This window comes from Theropithecus gelada, chromosome 2 (genome assembly GCF_003255815.1).
Source record: "Theropithecus gelada isolate Dixy chromosome 2, Tgel_1.0, whole genome shotgun sequence".
NCBI lineage: Eukaryota > Metazoa > Chordata > Mammalia > Primates > Cercopithecidae > Theropithecus > Theropithecus gelada.
This window is the reverse complement of record NC_037669.1, coordinates 41,845,430-41,870,994: the sequence shown is the minus strand read 5'-3', so window position 1 is coordinate 41,870,994 and position 25,565 is coordinate 41,845,430. Positions and strand designations below refer to the sequence as shown.

The 25,565-nt window shown below is 44.0% G+C and overlaps 1 protein-coding gene across 3 annotated transcripts in view; it reads left to right on the top strand.

Annotated features, from left to right (window-relative positions):
- The first annotated feature begins 487 nt into the window (after positions 1–487).
- Positions 488–25,565, top strand: part of ILDR1 (immunoglobulin like domain containing receptor 1) — a 35,220-nt gene continuing 10,142 nt past the window's right edge. For 2 of the 3 annotated variants that reach the window (XM_025377001.1, XM_025377002.1), the window contains exons 1-5: positions 488–682; positions 16,227–16,397; positions 18,064–18,213; positions 21,881–22,000; positions 22,277–22,423. In XM_025377001.1, the coding sequence (XP_025232786.1) occupies positions 625–682; positions 16,227–16,397; positions 18,064–18,213; positions 21,881–22,000; positions 22,277–22,423 (646 nt within the window). In that variant the 5' untranslated portion in view covers positions 488–624. The remainder of the gene's footprint in view (positions 683–16,226; positions 16,398–18,063; positions 18,214–21,880; positions 22,001–22,276; positions 22,424–25,565) is intronic. The other variant, XM_025377003.1, reaches the window with a different exon arrangement.

The window sequence follows — 25,565 nt, the reverse complement described above, 5'->3', positions numbered from 1 at the left end:
GGCCTCCCAAAGTGCTGGGATTACAGGCCGTGAGCCACTGGGCCTGGCCTAGAAACGAATCTTTAGTTTCTAGAAAATCTGAACAGACATTACCTGTAAACTTCATATTACTGTGTTTTTAGTGAAACAATGTTTTGCAAGTATTTACGAGGGAATGGAAATAGAACGCAGGAAACACACCCTAGAAAGTTATATCCACATAATTCTAGAAGGAGAGGGGGATATATTTGCAGGGGGTGAGATTTCCCGAGAACTTCTGGAGGAAAGAGGGAATCTTCTCCGTCGGCGAGGTGGGGGACGGTGTTTCAGCGAGTGGGAGGCGGCAGCAGGTAGGGAAGGCAGCTGCAGGTAGGGAAGGCGGCCGCAGTCCCCCGGGAGCCGGGGGCGGAGCAGGAAACGGCGGCGCGCGGAGCGGGAGGCGGAGCCGCAGCGAGCGCCGCAGGTGGGGACGAGCCGGGCGGCACCTGCCCCGGGACCAGAGCGGACCTCCTTCCGCGCTGCGCCTAGTGAGGGGAAACCCGAGGGGTTCCCTGGAGAAGGTGGTGCGTCCTGGGGCTGCAGCTGAGGAAGAAAGACGCAGTGCCCCGAAGCCCCTGAACTGAAAAGGGCCAGAAAGGGGGCGGCATGGCATGGCCCAAACTGCCCGCACCTTGGCTGCTGCTCTGCACTTGGCTCCCAGCAGGTGAGCCTTGGAAAAATGGTACCCACCCTGGACCCAAGGAGACAGGAAGCCATTGTGGCCTGGCCTTGCAGAGCTGGCCGCGGGCAGGGCAGTGGAGGCCTGGGCCGCGCTCTGGTGGCGCTTGGCATGGGCGCCAGGAGGTGCGGGGACTGGATCGAGTTTCTGCCTGTGGGAACCTGTTGCTTTCCTCTTTTGTTAGTCCAGGCCCTTCCCAAACAGGTGCAACTAAGAAACCTGGAGCCTTTGAGCTTTCCTTCCTACAGTCATTAGGCACTTCTTGATCTCTGAAGCTGAACTGATAGGGGCAAAAGCACCATTCTTAAAAATTCCTAATTTTTCCTTTCATCTGATATGGTGACAACCATATTGACCCAGAAGTGCATATGTTTCATTTCTGGGAGGTTATAATATGTTCTCAGTATACAAAGCAGCGTTTGGCCAGAATCTGAATCCATTGTGCAGGACCACAACGTGTGCCTCTGTGCTAACCATGTTCAATGTCACTTTTCTACTTTCTTTGTATCCAGTCACTGCCCTAACTTTACCCCCTTGCTCATCCCGCATCAGGTGTCCAACCATCTACCCTCTCAGCCTTCATTCTCTTACCCTCCACACCAATCTCTCTGTTTTGGAAAACATGATTTTGTGTATCTCTGTGTGTGGCCTGGAAATCTGCCAGAAGTGTGTATCTCCACGAGTGAAACCAGGTCGGAAAGGGTAGCTGAGGGACGGAATGAGCAGGCTCTTTCAGCTCTTTTCCAATTAGGATGTAGGTGTGACCTTGCAAAGAAAATTTATAAGTTCCCTTGGAAGCTCCACCCTGTTTTATTTCATTTTACCCCTCCCCTCCCTTTCGGAATAGCTGCCCTCTTACCTCTAAGTTGTCAGTGGAAGGTCAACTTAGAGTTTGCTCACAGACAAATTTGAGTCTTGTATTTTTAGGTTGGGAACAGATGCAATATGAAGGTGTGTCGGCAGAATGTTCTTTTTACAAGCTCAGTAAGAGATAAGAATTGCTCAGGTATAATCAAATCTGATTCAGACAGGATTCTACAATAACTTAAGCATAATGCTGAGAATAAAGGGGAGAGAGGCTTGCAAAAGGGTAGACCCTGTCTGAAGCTGACGAGACTAGATGTTGGACACCCACGATGCACAGGGAAATAGACTAACCCTCACCTCACTTTGTGTCCAAAATTTCACCAAACACCAGCTGAGGCTATGAATGCAAATTTATAAAAATCCCACAGGTTTGCACAGTCTTCTCTCCTGTGCCTCCCCTGCTCATCTCAAACTCCACAGCAGCTGGGGATTTCTGAAGCTGCTTAAGCTACCTTTTTTAGAAAAAATACAGTTCTGCTCCTACCTCTGCCCTTGGGTATTCTATCCCCAGAATTAAGACTTCATAATCCTCAGCAAACCTCTACACTCACTTTCACTGTATAGATGAGAAATTGATATTTCAACTGTTTGACTCCAACACTTGGAGGGGAAATAGCTATTTTAGCAGATCGTTTTCCTATGTGTAGAAATGTAAATAAACTACATTAGCTATTTAATGTGGTTTGTGTCAATGATGTTTACGTGACACTGGACAAGTTACTAAACTGTTCAAAGCTTCCAGTAAACAGCAATGATTATAGTACATATCTCATACGGCTTTTGTGAGGATGAAGTGAAATTAAGGTTTTAAAGCACTTAGTAGAGTGCCTGAACAAAGTGAGGGAAAGCTTAATCAGTATTATCCAGGCTGATAATAGTAGTCAGGAATTAGAGCCAGGTGGGATTGTTTAAAGCTAACTTTAAGGAAACAGGTTTCTCTATTCTTCCTTCCCCTATGGCTAAGAAAATATGAGCTATAGTAACAGGTGATTATCAGGTTGGAATTCTGAATCTGCCTCATACTAGCTGTGACTTTGGATGGATTACTTAAACTGCCTTTGTCTGGAAAACAGGTGAAATTCCTGACAAGCCAACTCCCTTTGCCCTCTCAATAAGGCCAACTATTGTTGGGTGGATTAAGGTCAAGCACAGTGTCAGTGACATGCTGCAAACTGTGATATGCGCTTTGGAAAACCCTGTACTAGAGTGTGTTCATTTTGGTCCATCACCTTGTTCTCTCCTGTCTCTAAAGAAGACTCAACCCAATTCTCTTATTAGCCTCCAAGTTCCCACAATTGCGAAGTGTGAGGCAGTAGTAAAATTGTGTCATATTTAGGTACTTGCTGGTCACTGTGGCTTGGGGCCCCTCATGAAGCTTCTGAGGGCTGGGAGTCTTGTGATATTGTCACAGTCCTTGTGCTCTGAGCTGTGTAGAGATCAGTTGTCAGAAGTAGGTGTGTGTGGTCTTCACTCAGGAAATACTGGGCATAAGTCCTTCTCGACTCCCCCACCTTTTCCTTAACTTTTAAGCCAAAATTCCCAAAGTGTCTGTCAAGATCAAACTGAAGATCAAGCTTCCTCTCTTGCTCTCAATATCTACCAAAGCAGTGGTTTCTGATTTTTTTTTCACAGCTCCCGGAAAGATCCAATTACATTGTGACATGTATGCACACGTATTCAGTTTATAAAATGGAAGCAAAATAATCACAAAAATTGTATTACTAAGTTGAATAAAATAATAACAATTGACATTACATATTATCTTACTGATATTAAAATTCATTTAAAAAATCATCCCCACATTAACAATATTAAATATAAACACCCTGTAAGTTGATTTTCTCAAAACCCACGGCAAACTGCACTATGCACTTTGGAAAACCCTGTACTAAAGTGTGTTCATTTTGGCCCATCACCTTGATCCCTCCTGTCTCTAAAGAAGAGTCAACCCGGTTCTCAAATTAGCCTCCAAGTTCCCACAATTGCAAAGTGTGAGGCCGTAGTAAAATTGTGTCATATTTAGGTACTTGCTGGTCACTGTGGCTTGAGGCCCCTAACGAAGCTTCTGGGCTCAGGGAGTCTTGTGATATTGTCACAGTCCTTGTGCTCTGAGCTGTGTAGAGATCAGTTGCCAGAGGGGTGTGTTGGGGGGGTAGGTGTGTAATTCTCTGAAAGTTTTTTCTTCAGAAATAAATACACTTTTGGGGCTGGGTGCAGTGGCTCACGCCTGTAATCCCAGCACTTTGGGAGGCTAAGGTGAGCGGATCACCTAAGGTCAGGAATTCAAGACCAGCCTGGCCAACATGGTGAAACCCCATCTCTACTAAAAGTAGAAAAATTAGCTGAGCGTAGTGGCATGCACCTGTAGTGCCAGCTACTTGGGAGGCTGAGGCACTTGAATCCAGGAGGTGGAGGTTGCAGTGAGCTGAGATCATGCCACTTCACTCTAGCTTGGGCGACAGAGTGAGACTCTGTCTTAAAAAAAAAAAAAATACACTTTTAACACAGAAGTGGTATGTGAATATCTGTTCTTAAAACATTAAAATAAGGCTAAAGTAAGTACTACTGTTGGCTAATAGTTCTGGTTGCCTTCATCCAATGTCAAAGTTTATTCTCAGAATGAAAGTTTAGTGTCCCTGCTGATTCCCCAAACTCTAAAATGATGTGTGTCATTTCTGCTCTGGTGAATTTTTTTAACATCATAGTGTGTGGTGTTAACTTGCAGATCCAAGAGCTATCAACTTGTATTTTCATTCTTTGGGAAGTCAGACAACTGACTCCTAAGTAATAATATCCTTAGAGAGACAGCATCTAGACCAGTAATTTTTCCTGGGTGGTGGGGGTGGAGGTATGGACCATACTGTAGACTTAATGAAATCTTACAAAGTTCCCTGTTATTTCCCAGGGTGAGGGGGTATGGGTGGTGGATGGGAGACTGTCCACTCAACTGTTCCCCTGTCTCCTTGGGAGCTCCTGAATACCTCCCCAGAATTCCAGCACTCTGTTGAACACAGGTAAAAATCACTCCCAGCCTTTATCTTCCCCTCCCAGACAGTTTTACAGATAAGGAAATCCGGACCCGAGTCGTGTGTCTCAGGTTGACATAGGGGAGTTAGTTTGAGAACTGGGACCAGAATCCCGGTGTCTTCACCCTTTCTCCATTGCTCTCTCTCCTATTTCATACTGTGGAGCAGGTTTTTTTTGTTTGTTTTTGTTTTTGTTTTTTTTAAATTATACTGGGTTACATGTGCAGAACGTGCAGTTTTGTTACATAGATATATACGTGCCATGGTGGTTTGCTGCACCTATCAACCCGTCACCTACATTAGGTATTTCTCCTAATGTTATCCCTCCCCTAACCCCCACCCCCAACAGGCTCTGGTGTGTGATGTTCCCCTCCCTGTGTCCATGTGTTCTCATTGTTCAACTCGCACTTATGAGTGAGAACATGTGGTGTTTGGTTTTCTGTTCCTGTGTTAGTTTGCTGAGAATGATGGTTTCCAGCTTCATCCATGTCCCTGCAAAGGACATGAACTCATCCTTTTTTATGGCTGCATAGTATTCCATGTTGTATATGTGCCACATTTTCTTAATCCAGTCTATCATTGATGGACATTTGGGTTGGTTCCAAGTTTTTGCTATTGTGAATAGTGCCGCAATAAACATCCATGGGCATGTGTCTTTATAGTAGCACGATTTAAAACCCTTTGCGTATATGCCCAGTAATGGGATGGCTGGGTCAAATGGTATTTTTGGTTCTAGATCCTTGAGGAATCACCACACTGTCTTCCACAATGGTTGAACTAATTTACACTCCCACCAACAGTGTAAAAGTGTTCCTATTTTTCCACAACCTCTCCAGCACCTGTTGTTTCCTGACTTTTTAATGATCGCCATTCTAACTGGTGTGAGATAGTATCTCATTGTGGTTTTGATTTGTATTTCTCTGATGAACAGTGATGATGAGCATTTTTTCATGTGTCTGTTGACTGCAGAAATGTCTTCCTTTGAGAAGTGTCTCTTCATATCCTTTGCCCATTTTTTGATGGGATTGTTTGCTTTTTTCTTATAAATTTGTTTAAGTTCTTTGTAGCTTCTGGATATTAGCCCTTTGTCAGATGGATAGATTGCAAAAATTTTCTCCCATTCTGTAGGCTGCCTGTTCACTCTGATCATAGTTTTAAGTTTGTTTTGTTTAATTGAATTCTGGTATACAGAAATAGAAACAGGTGTCTGCTTCCTGGATGTCTAACTAAATGCTAATGTTTAAACATCTTGCCCCAACAACAATGCAGTGAAACAAGATGTTGAATGATTAGTGTACAGTGTACCTGGGTTTCTTTTACCATAATGATTTATTTCATTATCTGAAGTCCTTGGGGGAAAGAAAATTGTATGTTTTAAGAATTGAGAAGACTCTGACCGGGCATGGTGGCTCACGCCTGTAATCCTAACACTTTGGGAGGCCAAGGCGGGTGGATCATTTGAGGTCAGGAGTTCGAGACCAGCCTGGCTAACATGGCGAAACCCCTTCTCTACAAAAGACACACAAATTAGCCCAGCGTGGTGGCAGGTGCCTGTAATCCAAGCTACTCGGGAGGCTGAGGCAGGAGAATCGCTTGAACCCAGGGGGCGGAGGTTGCAGTGAGCCGAGATTGTGCCATTTCACTCCAGGCTGGGCGAAAGAGACTCCTTCTCAAAAATAAATAAATAAAATAAAATAAAGAATTGAGAAGACTCTGGCCATGTCCCCAGTTCTTTCTAGATCTCCCAATCTGCAACTTTTGTGATAAGGTGGGGTCAGAGGAAAGCAATTTTGACACTTTCTTTATTTCTCATAACCAGGTAATCACTGAGTTCTGTTACTTAGTCCCAGGTTCTGCCTCTTCTTTTCTATTTTGGGTGACACTTCTTATACTAGTCTACATTAAGCATCTTCTTGCCTCTAGTCCTGCTACTTCTCCGTCTACTTCCAACCATTCTCTATGCAGATGATAGGTTAAACCTACCTGAGTTAATAATTCCCACTTTCATTTTAATCTTCCACCCAAAGAAGCTCCATTAGATCCTTATAGCTTATGAGACTGGGCTAAAACTCTTTGTTTGAAATTCAAGGCCAACTAATTCTGGGCTCACTGCTTTGGGAAGCCTTGTCCCCACAGATACAGGCATGGTCTTACTGTATAACCTTTCCCCTCAACACACACCTTTCTTTCTTGCTTTTTGTCTGACTGTACTAGACATGGTTAATGTTGACCATTTTTTTGAAATTTTAGGGCACTTAAAATTTGTTCCAAGCAATTTAGTCTCTCTTGCATGAATGTATCTGTTCTTTTGTTTAGCAAATGTTTAATGTGCCCTCGGTGCAAGACATTGCGCTGTCAAACAAAAGCCGTCATGGCCCTGGCCCCTGTGGTGCTTATTGTCTAAAGGGGATTCTAGTGAATGTGGAAATACAACTGTGACAAGGCCAGGAAAGAAGGATACAGGGTACCACAAGAGCAGTTAGTAGATGGATTTTGCTCAGTCAGGAGGCCCTCCCTGAAAGGATGATGCATGAGTACTGAGGAACAATGAATTCAAACCAAAGTAATAGCATCTGCAAGACTGCTGGATAGGAGCTTAGTGTGTGTGAGAGATGAGAAGAATGTTAGCGGGACTGAGTGAAGGATGCCACAGGAAGAGTGGTGGAGTTGAGGCCAGAGGAGTCAGTAGGACCAGATGTGCATGGCTGCATGGGTCATGGTAGGAGGTTTTGTGTTTATCTTAACAACAATGGACAGCTGTTAGAGGTTTTTAAGGAGGAGGAATTGGGAGACTAACAGCAATGTGGACTCCACCTGGCAGGGGGAACCAGTGCATGCATGAGTACAGTACTAGGTAAGCACAGGTGATATGGAGGCTGGACATGATAGTAGCTTGTGCTAGGATAGTGGTGAAATTGGAGAGAGAGAGAGATTCTGAAAATATTTCGGAGATGAATAAGCCCAGTCTGATGATAGACTGTGTATTAGTCCGTTCTCATGCTGCTATAAAGAACTGCCTGAGATTGCATAATTTATAAAGGAAAGAGGTTTAATTCACTTACAGTTCTGCAGGGCTGGGAAGGTCTCAGGAAACTTATAATCATGGCAGAAGGGGAAGCAAACATGTCCTTCTTCACATGGTGGCAGGAGAGATGACTGCCCAGTGAAGAGGGAAGCTCCTTATAAAACCACTGGATCTTGTGAGAACTCACTATCATGAAAACAGAATGGGGGAAACCACCCTAAGATTCAATTGTCTCCACCTGGTCCCTCCCACAACAGATAGGGATTATGGAAACTACAATTCAAGATGAGATTTGGGTGGGGACACCAGCCAAACCATATCAGACTGTATATGACGAGCAAAGGAGGAAAAGACACCAGGATGATTCCTTCCTAGTTTTTGGTCTTTTCCATTCACTGAGATGGGAAATATGAGAGAGGCCCAAGTTTGTATGGAAGGATGATGATTTAGATTTTGGGCTTGATTTAGAATTTGAAACAACCAGGAAGGACTATCAGGAGCATTTGGATACATGTGTCTGTTTTAGTCCCTTATTGTACAGGAGTAAGATGTAATATTTAGTGCTCTCATAGTTTCTGATCAATGCTATAAAACTCATCCATGACAGGAACTACTTTGTCTATGTGTTTACTTGTTTATCATTGACTCTCCTACCAGGAGCACAAGTTCCAAGAGTGCAGGGGTCTGTATCTCTTATTTGCTACTAATGTTGGCTCAGAGTGGATACTCAATAAATGAATGAATGTGTGTGTTCTGGTCATGCCTAAATTTGCATGCGCTCTGAGATTAGTGTGTGGAGACATGAGTCACTAACCTGGGTGAATGACTTTGGAAACCCCAAGCATCTGCCCTTAACCAGGTCTTGGCCTCTCCCCCTGGTAACCAAAGGGATGTTAAGTTCAAACCACCTGAGTGGCTATTTATTTCACTTAGTAGTTTATAAAAAAAAATTTTAAAGATTGATATTTTCCCCTTTTGAATAGGTTGTGGTGAAACATGGGACTATCACTTGCTATTTATGGGAATATGCATTTCTTTCCTGAAGTGTCTATTAGAATAGGAAAGGCTTATTCCCTTTAGCTCACTTTGAGAAATATATTCTACTAGAATAAAAGAACACATGTGAAGACATACTTATATAAACATATTCATTTCAGTAATTCATGTCAGCATTGCTTATAATACTGAAAAGTCAGAAACAACCTAAATGTCCATAATTTGGAAAATGTGTAAATAAAAGTGGCTCAATGATGGAGTAAAATGTACATGCAGTTAGTAAATAAATATATATATATTTTGTGTATGATATACAATATATCATTAGTTTGAAGAAAAAGTCACAAGTCAATGTACATAATATGATTACTTTAAAAAAAAAAAACAATATAGGAAAAGATGTGAAAGGATGTAGACCAAATTGTCAATAGCAGTATCTCTGGAAAGTGGAATTCATGGTGAGCAAGGAGGAACGTTTTACTTGATACCCCCTCCACTGTTTGAATTTTTTCACTTATTTATTTTGTATTAATGAACAGAAAAGAAAAGAAGGGCTTTGGTACAAAATGATTAAAATAAATTTGTGAATGTCCCTTAAGTGTGTGAATATTACTCAAGGGGTTATATCTCAACCATTTAGAAAACTTATCCAGAAGACATGGTAGCGAGGTGGAGGTCTAAGCTTAAATCCAGCTTTGCTACTTTCTAGCTGTGTGGCCTTAAGCAGATTACTTAATCTCTCAGAATTTTCCTCATCAATGAAATTGAGATAAAGTACACCTTATCTCATCAGTTTCTTGCAAAGGTTAAATGAGATAATGTATAATAAAACACCCAATACCGTGTCAAACAACATAGTAAGTGCTCAGCACACAACACTTTCCTTCTCAGGGGAGGCTGCCTTGGTGAGTGTTGCATGCCAGACCTTGGGTAAACACACAGTACCTAGACATCATTCCTCTCCCCACCCATCTGCTTTCCTGGTCTCCTTCTCTCTCAGCTCTCCCTATCCTTTCCTTCTTGTTCGTGACCACTCCTTCTTGTCTTTGTCTCTTCTTGTCCATAGCCAGTCACTTCTTGTCTTGCTCCTTCTTGTTCATAGCTAGTCCCTCTTCTCCTTGATTCCTCTCATATTTGCACTGTTATCTGAGGAAATGTAACAAGGACTGATGGTAAATATGCTTGGTGAGATAGCCTGCTCAGACATAAACTCTGATAGTATTGAACCTGTGTGCATTTTGTTAACCTGCCACATGGAGTCAATGTGCTTGTATACCTGAAAAACACTCAGGAATCAATTTGTGTCAGTCCCAGGCCACTGCCCCTTGCCGGCAAAGACCTGCGTTTACCCTCCTGCCTACCATCCCTTCCAAACAGGCTCGTTCATGGGAAAGGAGGGGAAGTGCCATCTAGTCCTTCAAAACAGTTTTTAATTTTAAAAATATTTAAAAATATATACCTATATTCCTATACTGTGTGAGTATCTTCTAGAAACTAAAACAACTTCTTGCCCAGTCTAATACTACACAGGAAATGAGGAATAAAAAATGTGCAAAGATGTGCATATATTTAGGAACAGATGACATTTAGTTGTAAAGATACTCTGCCCTCGTTGGTATGTTTCCTTCTGTTTTAGTGTAGGATGGTAGTCCCCACTCAGCACAGCAGCCTGGCCTTGGAAAGTACCTGATGGCGGGAATCAGAGAATCCCCTTCCCCTTCTCTCCTTCCCATGAGCTCTGATACCTCATTTGAAGTTTCCTTTCAACCCACGTGACAGGTCTCCTTCCCTTCTTTCACAGAACGGGGCAAGTTGTGAATGTGTCCACCAGGGTACAAAGCTATGAAACTTTTGAAGCTTTTGAGGCACCAACTCATTTGGCAAAGAGAAGACAATCATGATAGTTTACATTTGTATCATTTTTTCAAATGCTTTTACATGCTGGTCTCAGTGGATCTGGAACTCCTGAACTAGTCAAGATAAGTACAAATGATACAAATGATGGCTTAGGTTTATTGAATGTCTACTATGTGCCAGACTCTTTGCTAAATGGGGGACATTTTTTATGCTCACCACAACCCTATGAGGCAGGTATTACTGTCATCTCAGGTTTGCATACAAAGGAAAACAATAGTTTGGAAATAACTTGGTAGATCAACTTCTGACTCTAACCAAATTGCCTTTTCTGACCCCCAGCAACTAATGTTGACTAGAATGTTTAATAAACTGCTGTTTATATCACATTACCATTCAGCTGTTAGGGATTGGAGACAGAATCTGAACTCAGGGAGTCAGGCTCTAGAATTAACGTTTTTAAGAGAAAATGATAGAGGCAGCTAAGAAATTAGGAGTCAGTGAACTGGGGAGGAGAAAATGCCGCAGGATAAAGGAAATTTAAGAATAGAAAAAAAATTAAGAATTTGAAAACTTGTAGTAAGCCTGAAAGAGCAAAGTTGCAACCAGGATGACTATAATCAGGGCATTTCTCTTTTTGATCCTGTTCACATTTTCAGCCTGATTCTGCTGCTTTGGGTCCTTTCTTGAAAACTCCACCTGCTTAGTTCTGTGCATGCCCAGTGTGGTTAGGTTTACAGAGAAGTTAGAGGATATAGGAAAAGAAAGTGGGGAGATTTTTGCCTTTTAGATGGACTGTCCTGCTACTGCCTCTTTCCTTCCCAATCTGAAAAATCCGACTGCTTTTTAAGAGCCTGGCGCCTGACTTCTACTTTGGAAGATCAAGCTTGCCTGCTTGGGAAAAATTGGGATTTGGTGTTAGCAAGGCCCAAGCTCAAATCCTGACGCTGACACTTTTTAGGTATGTGATATTGGGCATGTGGGGGTGTGGCTTATACTCTGAACTTCTGCCCACCTATATGAGCAGGGCTGTTGCCCAGCTGAGGGGGTTTGTGAGAATTAGAGACTAAGAATGTATATCACCCGGTGCATAATAGATGCTAAGGGCCAGAAGCAACAACTGAGAAGATGGGAGAAGAGTTTGCTGGGTTGTTCAGTAATTCTTCTCCTGGGACTCTTCGTGTGTGTGTGTGTGTGTGTGTGTGTGTGTGTGAGAGAGAGAGAGAGAGAGAGAGAGAGAGAGACAGAGAGAGAGAGACAGGGCAGGGGGTGGAGGTGTGAGGTCTGCGCAGGATGCTGTGGGGCTGGCAGACCCTTGGAGGGAGTGTGAATGACCTCAAGATGGCCAGAACTTGCTGAACCTGGCAGATTTCAAAGCTTGACATTCACACAGGGATGAAATAGAAGAGAAGATAAAAGAAAACCCAAGCAGCCAAGTCAGTGCTGACGTTGGTAAAGGTGAGTTGTGTCACCCCAACTGTGGTTTGTCCACAATAAGAGCATTCATGGAAGGGGAGCTGAGTGATCACCTTTCTCCCCATTTCCCGTCCTCGAGGGTGTCAGATTCTGCAATCTTCAAAGCTACCCCACAGCAATTTCTGACTCTAACCAAACTCCCTTTTCTGACCCAGCAAACCTGGCCTCCCTGCTCCCAAATGCTCTACCTCTATACAAGTGATGTTGACTGGAGTGTTGAATAAATTGCTATTTATATCAAATTACATTCAGCCAAATAAAGAGCCTACAAGTTCTTTATTTCACTGTGTCAGAGTGACTGCACCAGTTATATTTTAATTATTACTCACATAGCCTGGCCCCAGCTCAAATTATTTGCAAACTTGTGAATACCAATTATCTTTTATTTAAAGAATAGCCAACCTGCGAGGCAAGAGCACTGCTCAGGGACAGAATGTTGACTCTGACCCCCTTAGAAAACGAATGACCACAGACAAGTCACTTAAATTTCTAAGCCTCAGATTTGTTGTACAGGAAGTGAGCATAGCTAATCTTCTCCCAGGTATCACATTTAGTATGTAAAAGAATATATTTGAAGATACTGTTGAACCTAAGATTTTATTTAGACCAAAAATCAGTGTTTTCCTCTCCCTTCTCATTGGTACGTGTGTTATGGAACAAAATAAGTCAGTGTTGACAATGGCAACCTATTCATTGAGAAAATCTTATCTGTGGCTGTTTCTACTGTTCAGATAAAACTGTGGTTGGTGAGATCTCCAAGGTCTATTTCAGGTCAGTTCTGGAAGAAAACAAACAAAGAAACACAAAGGGGTAGTCAGAGAGAAAGAACAAGAACCAAAAATTAGATTAAGAATCCATGTTAGGCTTGAGATGCTGATCACTGGCCCTTCCATTCTGATTGACCTGATTTCTGGGAATCTACAGCTTATGGAGACAGCAGCTGTTTTTCCCAAAAGTACTCAAGGTTTATTTTAAAAATGTTATTTTTTTCATTTACAGTTGAGTGGGGAAGTCATCTATCTTCCTAAAAACACCACTTTCACCCTATTACTGTTCTTCAGAAAAGACTTCAGTGATGATCCATGGACAAGAAATTGACACTGGATTGTGATTTAGACTTCACTCCGTTGCTCCATCTCCCACTCACCACCACTTGCCCCACGTTATTTATCTTCTCTGTCTTCCATAAAGCTGGAGACACAGCTAGATTGGTTTCCCCCAGGTTGCCCAAGTAACTGCCCCTTCCTAATAAGGCTCTTTGTTCCCTCCTTTCTTGCTTACAGAAACAATGAGTTTCTCTGCCTTCTTCCTGCTTCTCATGCATAATCTTAGTCCTACCTGCTTCTTGGAGCCTAGGTTAAATCTTTTCCTTTCATGAAGGCTTCCTGCCCACAGCTCTCGCCTGCATTGCTGCAGAGCCTCTATCTAGCACAACTGCCTTGGGGCATCTGCATCACAGCCCAGTCCTGGAGACAGGTTGTCAGGTCATTTCTGTGAGTGCCTGTCCTGAACATCATTCTGCTGTCTGTCATCAGGTCATTTCTGTGAGTGCCTGTCCTGAACAGCATTCTGCTGTCTTGTCTATGGATGTGAGGAACCCAGAGGCAGGTGCCTATCGGAAGTTTAAGAGGAAAGTCTTATAAGGGCTGTGACCAGTAGGTCAGGCAGGACCCAAGAATCCTGTGACTCTAGCCTTCAAGACAGGCCCACCTAGCTGCTCCGTAAGATAATGACTACATTTGTTTTGTTTGTGGGAGTACCTTGGTCAAAATGAAGGTGGCTCCACTTGAAAACTCTTTTGGAGAAAACCCCAACTCCAACCTCTTTCTCTCTGGCCCTCATAATAAAGGGAAAAGGGGAAGAGACCCACATACTAACACTAACGTGGCAGTGTATGTGCAAGGCTTCATGCCAAGGACAGTGGATTATCTCATTCTTGCAAGGACCTGATGAGGCTAGCACTATCATCATCTCCATTCAGGGCTGAGAAACCAGCTCAGAGAGCATTAATAACTTGTCCAAAATTCAAGTAAGTACTAAAGTTTGATTTCAACACAGCTGTATCTGAATCTAAAGCGTGTGTGTGTGTGTGTGTGTGTGTGTGTGTGTGTGTGTGTGTGTTTTAAATCAAGTCTACACCAATGGTTCTCAGAGTATGGCCCTCAGAGCAGTAGCATCAGTATCTCCTGGAAATTAGTTAGAAATTTACATCCATTGCTGGGTGCAGTGGCTCACGCCTATAACCCCAGACTTTGGGAGGCTGAGGCTGGAGGATTGCTTGAGGTTAGGAGTTCAAGACCATCCTGGGCAGCATAGCAAGACTTCATCTCTACTAAAAATTTAAAAAGTTAGTCAGGCATAGTTGTGCATGCCTGTAGTCTCAGCTACTTGGGAGGCTGAGACCAGAGGATCACTTGAACCCAGGAGGTCAAGGTTGCAGTGAGCCATGATTGTGCCGCTGCACTCCAGTCTGGGCAACAGAGGAAGACTGTATCTCAAAAAAAAAAAAAAAAAAAAAAAAAAAATGAAAAAAAGAAGCCAGGTGCAGTGGCTCAGGCCGGGCGCAGTGGCTCACGCCTGTATTCCCAGCACTTTGGAAGGCTGAGGTGGGTGGATCATTTGAGGTCAAGAGTTTGAGCCTAGCCTGGCCAACACGGTGAAACCCTGCATCTACTAAAAATACCAAAATTAGCCAGGCATGGTGGTAGGCACCTGTGATCCCAGCTACTTGGGAGGCGGAGGCAGGAGAATCCTTTGAATCTGAGAGGTGGAGGTTGCAGTGAGCCGAGATTGTGCTATTGCACTCCAGCCTGGGTGACAGGGTGAGACTCCATCTCAAAAAAAAAAAAAAAAAAAAAAAAGAAAAGAAAAAAATTTGTGTCTCTGGGCCTCAGCCAAGTCCTACGGAACTGGAAACTCCTAGCATAGGGCTCAGTGATCTGGGCTGTCACAAGCCCTCTGGTGATGCATACTCAAGTTTGAGTACTACTGCTCCACACTAAACCTCCCACAAGAGAATCCCTTTATAACTTGGCCTAGAAACCAAACTAACATAGGAATGTTCCAAGGTGCTGGTTATGTCTGGACCCCTGACTGTGCCAAAGGCCCACCTGACATTTTGGTGCTACCTAATCCTTCATCAAGGCACACCTGGAGCTTTAAGTATGCCTGTAGGTTTGGAGGGTAGGGAGAGGACATTTTTTAAAAGGAAAAATCTCCTCTTAATTTCCTCAAGTCTTTCTTGATGCAGTTTGTCACAATCTGACTGTTTTATTTGCTCTGTGTTTATGCTGACTGCCTGTACTGCCAAATTTCCACTGGTTAATATATTCTTAGTCATTTATTCCATCATTTATTCAACAAACATTTGTTGGGTGCCAAGTAGGTGACAGGCACAGTACTGGGCGCTGGTATTTGAGCAATGACTTAGAGAAGGCCAACTGCATTTTTCTCTGAGCCCACAGTGAGCAGGCCATCAACAAGAAGCATGAAAAGTGCTGCCTAAGGGTAGGATGAGGCACTTAGAAAAAACAGAGGGAGGTCCCTCTCCCAGACTTGCAGACAGGAGGGCTGCTGGAGGAGGTACGGTTCCAGACACAGAACCCTGTCTACGGGGTAGACAGAAGTAGAATCCCTGTTCAGCTGAGGACCCAAGGCACGAATCTTAATTAGCCCAGGGAAGAGAGTGGAGCAGTGGCAGGTGATGTGGAAGACTGTTCCAGGATGAGAGAGCTGCACCTGGAGAAGAGAATGGTCTTAGCATGGGAAAGACTGAAGCGAGTTCAGAATGGCTGACCCCTCGAGTGAGAGATGAGACGTGAAGGGACATAGGGCAGACGAGAAGGGCAGTAGGCTGAGCTAACGGGCTTCGTAGGCCTGGTTAGGGAGCTTGAACTTTATCCTTAGGAAATGGGAAACCATTTTAAGAAGAGACGTGATGTGAGGGAAAATAAATATATTAGCAGTGTCACTTCAGTGCAAATGTGGCTTTATTTTGATACAATTCTTATATTGTTGGATATGTCATCACTGTTAATGCACTGTAAATTCCTGGGAGTTTTCCTCACTCCTTTCTTCCTATGCCCCTCTGAGGTGGCTGAGTGCATTCTCCACCCCACCCCAGCCATTGCCTGCCCAGGTGAGTAAGAGCCCAGACTCTGTCTGTGAGCTCCTAGCCAGCGTAAGGCAGGACGGCAGGCAGTATATTTTACTCATTCACATTGTTTTTCTTACCCGTGAGCAGATGTAGGTCACCTTCAGCATTGTCTCCTGCTCTTGGCTTTAGGGTGCCTGTCCTTGCTTGTGACGGTCCAGCACACAGAACGCTATGTCACCCTGTTTGCCTCTGTCGTCCTCAAATGTGACTACACCACCTCTGCCCAGCTCCAGGACGTGGTGGTGACATGGCGCTTCAAGTCCTTCTGCAAGGACCCTATCTTTGACTACTACTCAGCGTGTGAGTATCCTTACCCCCTTGGCCCTGTGTGGGGCCCAGACACCTCTGTGACATACTGTGGTTAGGGCTGAGGGATTAGTTAGGATTACAAATCTTGGTAGTGAGGAGAAGCCACAAAGATCACCTAATGCAGTTCCTCTGTTTATAGATAAACAAACGGAGTCCAGGTAGATGAAATAATGTATTCAAGGTCACATACTAGTTTATTTTACAATTTTTGTCCTGCTTTGTTCTCAAAAACATTTAAAGAAACTCAGACATTAGGCAAAAATCCTGCCTCCCTGTTCATTCCTGGTTCCATGCCAGTGTGCTGAGCTGATGATGCAGGCCCGCCTCCCGTCACCCCCACCACCTTACAATGCCGGCAAGAAGACTCTACACTCAGCACAAATGACTAGGAGCCTCTTGCTTCTTGCTATATTCCCTTCCTCAGTCCGCCTTTGGGGAGATGGTCATTCCTCTGCTGACTAAGCCCTCCAGTGCCCCACAGGCAGCCCTTTAACTGTGGGAAGTCTCTTAGTGCTACACAACTCCCCCTTAGGGTTGGCCAGTCCTGCCTTTCAGTAACAACTGCCCCCAGGCATGTGGGTTGTGCTGTCTGGATCAGAGCTCTTTCCTAGTTGCCCATTTCTGCCTTCTCTCAAAGAACAAAGGAACCCAGAACACCCCACTGTCAGCACCAAGACAATTAATTGTTTGGAGATTTTGAGAATAGAAGTAGACACCCTGTTCATAGGAAGAAGTGAGCCTCCCGAGAAGAAGCAAAGGGAGAGGGAGGCATTAGTCTTTACTAATGACTACACCACTTCTGCCCAGCTCCAGGACATGGTGGTGACATGGTGCTTCAAGTCCTTCTGCGAGGACCCTAACTTTTACTTTTTGAGCTCTCGAGCTAATGTCTCACAATATGATGTGAGCAGAACCTCAAGAGCTGTCTGAGCCACCCACTGATCCTGCCATTGTCCCCAAAGACTCCTCTCTAAATTGAGGCGTTGTTTCCTGGGGGTTACTCTTAAAATGCCTGGGTTAAATGGCCAGGGAGGAGAGGCTAGGGAAGCAGGCATTTGCCAGGGGCAGATTTAACAGCTCTCAGATTTTATATATATATATATATATATATATATATATATATATATATATATATGTCTTTGAGATGGAGTTTCACTCTCGTTGCCCAGGCTGGAGTGCAATGGCGTGATCTCAGCTCATCGCAACCTCTGCCTCCGAGGTTCAAGTGACTCTTCTGCCTCAGCCTTTTGAGTAGCTGGGACTACAGGCATGCGACTTTATGTTTTAAGGGCAGGTAGATGAATTCCATGGGAGCAGAGGGAGGCTGGGGTGACTTTGAAAACGAGACAAAGGAAGTTGGAATAGGAGGTGGGGGATACAGCCGGCATGAAATCATGGCCTGTTAGGGGGTCAGGAGTCTGGCTGCTCAAAGTGTGGTGCCTGATATCACCAGGGAGCATATTAGAAATGAGAATCTCAGATACCACTCTAGACCTGCAGAATCAGGATCTTCATGATTAACAAGAGTCCCAAGGGATGCATAGTCTTGGGAAAAATTGAGACACTTCACTGTGTCTCACACCTGGAGCAGGAAAGGAACCTTTCGTTGTGGGAAACCCCTATAGCTGTGTGACTCTAGTGTGCCCTCTCTCCTCAGCATACCAGGCAGCTTTATCCCTGGGCCAGGACCCATCCAACGACTGCAACGACAACCAGCGGGAAGTTCGCATCGTGGCGCAGCGGCGGGGGCAGAATGAGCCTGTGCTGGGGGTAGATTACCGGCAGCGCAAGATCACCATCCAGAACCGTGAGTGCGGGGGAGGTGTCAGGGGAACTGGGGGTGGGGGGAGGTGCAGACACCAGGCCCGGCAGGCTGAGTCAGCATGGGATTTCCCATTTCTTTCTGCTGCCTGTTGGTCTACTTGGTCGCTGTCATTGTTTGAGGAAAGTGCCAGCTTCATAGAATGTGCTGCACCAGCTGAAGTTACTTCCCTGGAAGTTAGTCTCTGGACCAGAGGTTGTTCTGTTGCTATCTATAGCTTTGGTTAAAAGTCTAGGGGTGAGTGGTTTCCTTTGCTTTCCTGAGATTCAGGGCTAAGATGTGGATCAGATTTCTTTGATTCATTCCACAAATTGCTCTCGGGGCCTACTGAAACCCCAGGTCACTGAGTTTCCCTCTGGCTATTCCTGTTGTTCATATGGAAGGAAATAGGGGGCTCTGAGCAGATGACCACCTTGAGACCACTGTCCTCCACTGATAGAGGAAAGAACACTGGGCTTGGACTAAAATGCCCCAGTGAGAGTCCTAGTGCTTCCTCTCATTAGCTCAGTGACCAGTAATCAGTTATTATCTTTTTTTTTTTTGAGACAGAGTCTTGCTATGTCACCCAGGCTGGAGTGCAGTGGTGCGATCTCGGCTCACTGCAAGCTCCGCCTCCCGGGTTCATGCCATTCTGCTGCCTCAGCCTCCCCAACAGCTGGGACTACAGGTGCCTGCCGCTACACCCGGCTAATTTTTTTGTATTTTTAGTAGAGACGGGGTTTCACTATGTTAGCCAGGATGGTCTCGATCTCCTGACCTCATGATCCGCCTGCCTCAGCCTCCCAAAGTGCTGGGATTATAGGCATGAGCGACCGCACCCAACCTGATCAGTTATTTTCTTTGGCTTCTGTTTCTTCATCTGAACGATGGGCATCGTGGTGTCTTCCTCCCTACTCCAAAGTGAATATCTAGCATGATACGTGAGAGCTGTGTCCAAAGCCTGTCTATTCTCTGTGCCCTGGGCAGGGAGTAGTGGTGAGAGCCCTGGAGTCAGGTGCAAGTGTGCATCCCAATTCTGCATTTACAGGGTATGTGAACCTGGGCAAGTATCTACAATTTTTCAGCCTCAATTTCTATAAAATGGGACTTGCCATAGTACCTAGATCATAGAGATTTGTGGGGAGTAAGGTAATATGTATAAAGCATTTAGCAAACAGGAAGTGGGCAGTAAGCATTAGTTATCACTCCGTATACTTTTGGATAAATGGCTTAGCTCCTCATATTTCTATTGTGTAATCCACAGTCGCTGCCATAGATCAGCACAGAATTCAGAGCCTATTTCAATGGGCTTTATGTGCTGTGTTAAATAAATATTTGTTTGTTAAAAGGGGAAAAAGGGAAGAATACACCCAGTGGGCCACTCATGGTGGCCATAGCTACAATATCAAGGAATCAGTGAATATTCTGACTGTTTAAAGGGAGGTCACTTAACGGGAACCAGTTTAATAATTGCTTTCAGTTTTGTCTGTAACACTTAAGTCTGACCTTTTTTTTTTTTTTTTAAATTCGGCCTCTGATTTCCCCAAGCCAGCCCTCAGCTTTAGGGTACATCTGTCCTTCTTTTCTCGTCTCCAGGGGCATCTCTAAAGATCCAAGGTGGTTCTGCCTTTTCCAAAGCCAGCAGAATTTGTTCTCCTCTGACCTCAAAGTTTCAAGCCTCTTTAATTAGTAAATTACTTGTACAGTTTCTGAAGGATGGAAATCCCCATAGTAGCTAGTCCCTGCTCTTATTTTTTTTTCTAAAAACATGAAGGTAAATACCTTCCACTACTTCCATTCCCAGCCACCTTTGGCTCAAACCTTGCTTCGTTCTTACTCCCACAGGAATACGTTAGTATTCCCCTCTGTTTTTATTTCTGTCTCCAGGCTTGTTGGGACTTCTGGAGTCCTTGTGTTCTGACACTTTGTTGCCTATGCTTGCATCATTTGAGATGACCCTGTCAAATCAGTCCTTAGATCCTTTAAAACATTAACATATTTGAACACCCTTCTTACTCTGACATCCCTCAAATACTCTTTATGTCTCCAATAAAAATTAGAGCAGATTTACAATACACATCATGCCCCGAGGGGAATTTTTTAAAAGCACTTTCACCATTTTTCCAAGTCTAGGGTAAGCTTATTTCTGGGAAAGGTAGTGGGTTTGGAAAATAGTGGGTAGGAAAAAATTGTAGGTATTGACGTAGAAAGAGAAGGAAACAGAAGTCCTAAAGTTAGGTCCACTGATGCGTGACCTTGCATTTTTGTTTCATTTCCTCAATAAACATTTCTTGACAAACAGATAATAAAGAATTGCAGATATTACAACCAACTTAGCAGGAGCAAGTCTGTAACGCTAAGGTTCCGTGGCGCTGGTGCTTACTGTGGGTGGGGGAACTGGAACTGCCACTGCACTTCACACAGAGGCTGCCCTGATGCCTTTGACTGGATTTTAAACCCTTTCAGGACAGAAAAGGGTTTTGTTTCTCTTTATATCTTCTCGGTGCCTGATATAGTGCTGGACCCACAAAAGGGCTTTAGTGAATATTTATTGACTTTGCTAAACTTGAACATAAATACTAACCATTCATTTTAAATTCCTTGTAGATGCTGGATATTAGACATTTGTCAGATGGATAGATTGCAAAAATTTTCCCCCGTTCTGTAGGTTGTCTGTCCACCCTGATGATCCTATAAGTGGAAGCTGGATGATGAGAATGCCTGGACACATGGGGGGAACGATACACACTGCGGCCTGTTGGAGGGTTCGGGGGTGTAGGAGGGAGAGCATCAGGAAGAACAGCTGTTGGATGCTGGGCTTAATACCTAGGTGATGGGATGATCTGTGCAGCAAACCACCATGGCTCACATTTCCCTGTGTAACAAACCTGCACATACATCCCTGACCTTAAAATTTAAAAAAACAAAAATGAATGTACAGCAAATATATATATATATAAACCCTTCATCTATCCTAATGTAGGTATACAACACTGCGTGCCCACAAGAACTGAAACTCTTCTTGAGTTACATTTACTCTTAAAATACTGGCATTTTATCTTTATTCAAGTTCATCTCATACCTGTCCTTCAGGATCCAGAGATAACTGCTCATTTTAGGCTGACAAGGGACCTAGAATCTGGAGTTTTTCTACCCAATTTAGAGAAGACAGGAAAGCTTGGTGGGTACGAGTACTAGAGAGATGTGGGTTTGAACCTACCTCTGATGAGCATTGTCTGTATGTTATTAGGCCAGTTCCTTTGAGTCTTGATTTTCCTCATCTGAAATGCAGCTAAATAATAATTTCCACTGTACCAGTTGGGATTAGGTCTGATTGTGAGGAAGTAAAAGCCCCATATACTGGCAACTTAAACAGTATTTTATGTTTAACTTTTTTTTGAGATAGGGTCTCACTGTGTTGCTCAGGCTGGAGTGTATTAGCACATTCATAGCTCACTGCAGCTTCAACTTCCTGGGCTCAAGCAATCCTCCCCCTTTGGTCTCCAGAGAAGCTGGGACTATAGGTACATGCCACCATGCCTGGATAATTTATTATTATTATTTTTTGTAAATACAAGGTCTCGCCATGCTGCCCAGGTCTTGAGGCTGTCACAGGTTAGACACCAGTGCTCTCTCCTCTGACACTGGCACTTTCTCCCTCCTTACTGTGTAGGAGCAGATCTTGTGATTAATGAAGTGATGTGGTGGGACCACGGAGTGTATTACTGCACCATTGAGGCTCCAGGGGACACATCAGGAGACCCCGATAAGGAAGTAAAGCTCATCGTCCTGCGTAAGTGCTACTGGAGCTTTCTATTCAGTCTACCTCACTGCCGTAACACTTTTACTCACAGGAAAAAAACAGAAATAAACAAGCCTAAGTTCTTGTCATTGGATTATCAACCTCTGAAGTTCCCTTATCAAAGCTAAACTTTTAATTTTTTGCCGACATATTGCTGAACTTTAACCTGTAGGTCAAGAGCTCTGTTTATGAGACCTCTAGGACATCAGAGCTGGAAGTATTCCCCCGAATGTTTAGTTCAGCCCCTTCTTGGCTTCTCCCCTGCAGACTGGCTGACCGTGATCTTCATCATCCTGGGAGCCCTTCTCCTCCTGCTGCTGATTGGAGTGTGCTGGTGCCAGTGCTGTCCTCAGTATTGCTGCTGCTACATCCGCTGTCCCTGCTGTCCCGCCCGCTGCTGCTGTCCTGAGGAAGGTGAGAGGGGACAGACAAGCAGTGGAATGGAGTGGGTTAGGGACCAGGACTTGAAGCAGATCAGCTTCAAGTGCCAGGTCAAAGGTTCTTCCAGGTTCTGTCCTCCATGCCGTTCTCCCATCACAGGGTCAGAGGACATTAGCCTCAGCCCTGAAAATGATGCTTAGGGAGGCTAGGGAGCCACATGGAAGGTGGCTGAAATGAGGACATCTGCTTGTCCACTCTCAGGCTGCCTAAAGCATCTCTCAGATAGCTCTGCCTACTGATGGCATTTCCTCAGCAGCCCTGATGTGCCTGTGCTTCAATCTTCATTCCTAGCACTGACCTCATTTGGACATAAGGTGGGCTGGAGCGAGTGGTTTAAATAAGCCAGTAAGAGAGAAGACCACTTGTAAAGGAAAACAAAACTGTTTTTTCCTATTCTCACATGCCATTCAATACTTCGGACACCAAGTGTGTATGTGTTTTCCCCACACAAAAAGGAATTCTTCAGCAGACACCAACTGAATGTCCTATAATTTAACTCAATTCTGATGCTATTTACCTGGAAATTGCACCAGACCCCACAGGTGGAAGGCTTAGTCCCACAAGACCACCCCCTACTTCAGACGCCAACTGCAGTTACAACTAGTAGGTTGTCACCTGTGCTTCTGAGGAAATGGCTATAAATTGGCAGTTACCACGACCCTTTCCTCCAGTTCAGTTAATTTGCTAGAGCAGCTCACAGAATTTAAGGAAACACTTTACTTATGTTTACCCACTTATTACAAAGAATATTTAAAAGAACACAAGTGAACAGCCAGATGAAGAGATGTATAGAACAAGGTATGTGGGAGCGGGGCGGGGCTTCCATGTCCTCTCCAGGTGTGCCACCCTCCCAGTACCTCCGTCTTTAGCAACCAGGAAGCTCCCCCAACCCAGTCCTTTTGGGTTTTTATGGAGACTTCATTACATAGGCATGATTGATTAAGTCATTGGCTATCGGTGATCAACTCAACCTTCAGCCACTCTCCCCTCCCTAGAGGTCAGGAGGTAGGGATGATTTCTGTTTCTTTTTTTATTTTCCTCCTTAACTTAATTTTTGGCTGCCACCTCCAGGTTTTCTGACTCAATTGGTCCAGGGTAGGACCTGAGAATTTTTATTTCTCTAGCAATCAAAATGAGTGACTGAGGCCTAAGTCTCAGATCATTGAGGTTTATTGAGCTAGCTTGAGGGCATACCCAGGGAAAAAACATAAGTCACAGATGCATCTGTGACTGTTTTTTTTTTTCCAGCGAGGTTCCCAGGAGGTTTAGTATTTATAATTTTCCTTAAGAAGTGGGGGGCAGCAATGAAACAAATGATTATACACTTGTGAAACTTTAGTTAGTGCCCAGCAAATCTATATTTTACATAAGATAAAGTGAATATTAGAAAAGGGGAAAAGAGGAATTAGACTTTATCTTGTCTTTGTTCTGTACCTGGGAAGATAAGCTAGTAATTGACCTTATCCACGTGGAGTCTTTTGAAAGGGCTGGTCACTGTGGGTGGGGATATAATGAGACGAGTCTGACCTCCCATCCTGTCATGGCCATGAACTTAGCTTCCAAGGTTTCTCTGGGGTCCCCTTGGCCAAGAAGGGGTCTGTTAGTCATTTGGGGGCTTAGAACTTTATTTGTATTTCTTATCTCAAAAGTTCCCAGGTGATGTGCTGCTGCTGGTAGAGGGGCCACACTTTGAGAATCCTTGAGTTAGGGCAAGGGAAGAGGGAGCAGATGATCTTGCTTTCAATGTAATCTTCCTTTGGACTAATGTCTGATCCTTTAAAACAGAACTGTAACAGAATTATGCCATAAAAAATGTTGGCTACAGAATACATGGTAAAGGCAAAATAATACAAAATTATTCTATAAAGATATTTTCTTGGTCAAATAGATGGAATAGTGCCAACTGCGTTAAATAGAAGGTTTTTAATTTTTTTTTTTTTGGCTTTTGTTTTCAATAATATTTCCTCTTCCTAATGATCTAAATAAAGTACTATATTGTAGGAAATTTGAGAAATTCAGGAAAATGTAATGACTCATCTGAGTACCCAGAGATAACACTTTTATCAGTTTGATCCATTTGAAAGGAAATGTTTTTAGGGAAAAATAATGAATGACCTATTAAGATAGAAACAAAATCTGATCTACAATGTGAAGAACGTCGGTGGCCTGAGTCTGGTTTCGGGACTATGCTCCAAAGTTGCTGTCTTACAGGAAAAGAGAACTAACTTCTATTGGATGTCTGACATGTAGTCCCCTTGCATACATTTCCTCACTGAATCCTCACAACCACCCTAGAAGGCAGATGTCATCCCTATTTAACAGACAGGAGACCAAAGGTCAGAAAAGCCCCACAGCTAGGAAATAGCAGTGGCTTTGCAGAGTCGAATCCATGTTCATCTGACTTGTGAAAGTCTGCATTCCTATAGCAGAGACTGCCGCAGTCTCTGTAGGTGGATCACTGTGGGATTGGCTAAGACACCATAGGAGGGGAAAAGTTACGGAGGATGCAACATTGGACTGCAGGGCTCCCTACCTTTCAGGGACCTTAGGGAGGAGGCCGTGGAGAGGTCACTGTCACTGGAGTCAATGCAGGATGAGATAAGAAAAACCTGCCCAAGATGGCTGCTTAGACTCCCTAGGTTCGTGGGGCACTAAAAGCAGGCAAGACTGGGGACAAAGCTAACACAGATGATAAGTGCATCCGTTATTAGTAAACTAATAAATGGAGGTTCTGGGGGAGAGTTGTTTCTCCTGAGGGATTAGGTTCATTTTTAAAAACTAGTAAAATCAAGAACTGCAGACCACAAAGATCCCTGAACTTGGGCCGATGATGTCACTTTCAAAGTGAGTCACTGGAGCAGACTGTCCTGAGAAGTTTGTTGACAAGAAGAATTGCATAGAAGGGCATGAGTTATTAAAGAAAGCTCTTTGGTTAGAGGAGTAAGGGGTTATTGTTGGTGTTTGGAGAATAAGGTGATCCTAAACATGTTTATAAGCAACGAACCAAGGTTAATATCAAGTGAGTAAAGTGAAGCATTAAGAAGTGAGGTGGTCACTGATGAGTGATGAAGCTGGTAGGAGTGGCCTCAGCCCTACAAGGAAAGAACTGGCCTTA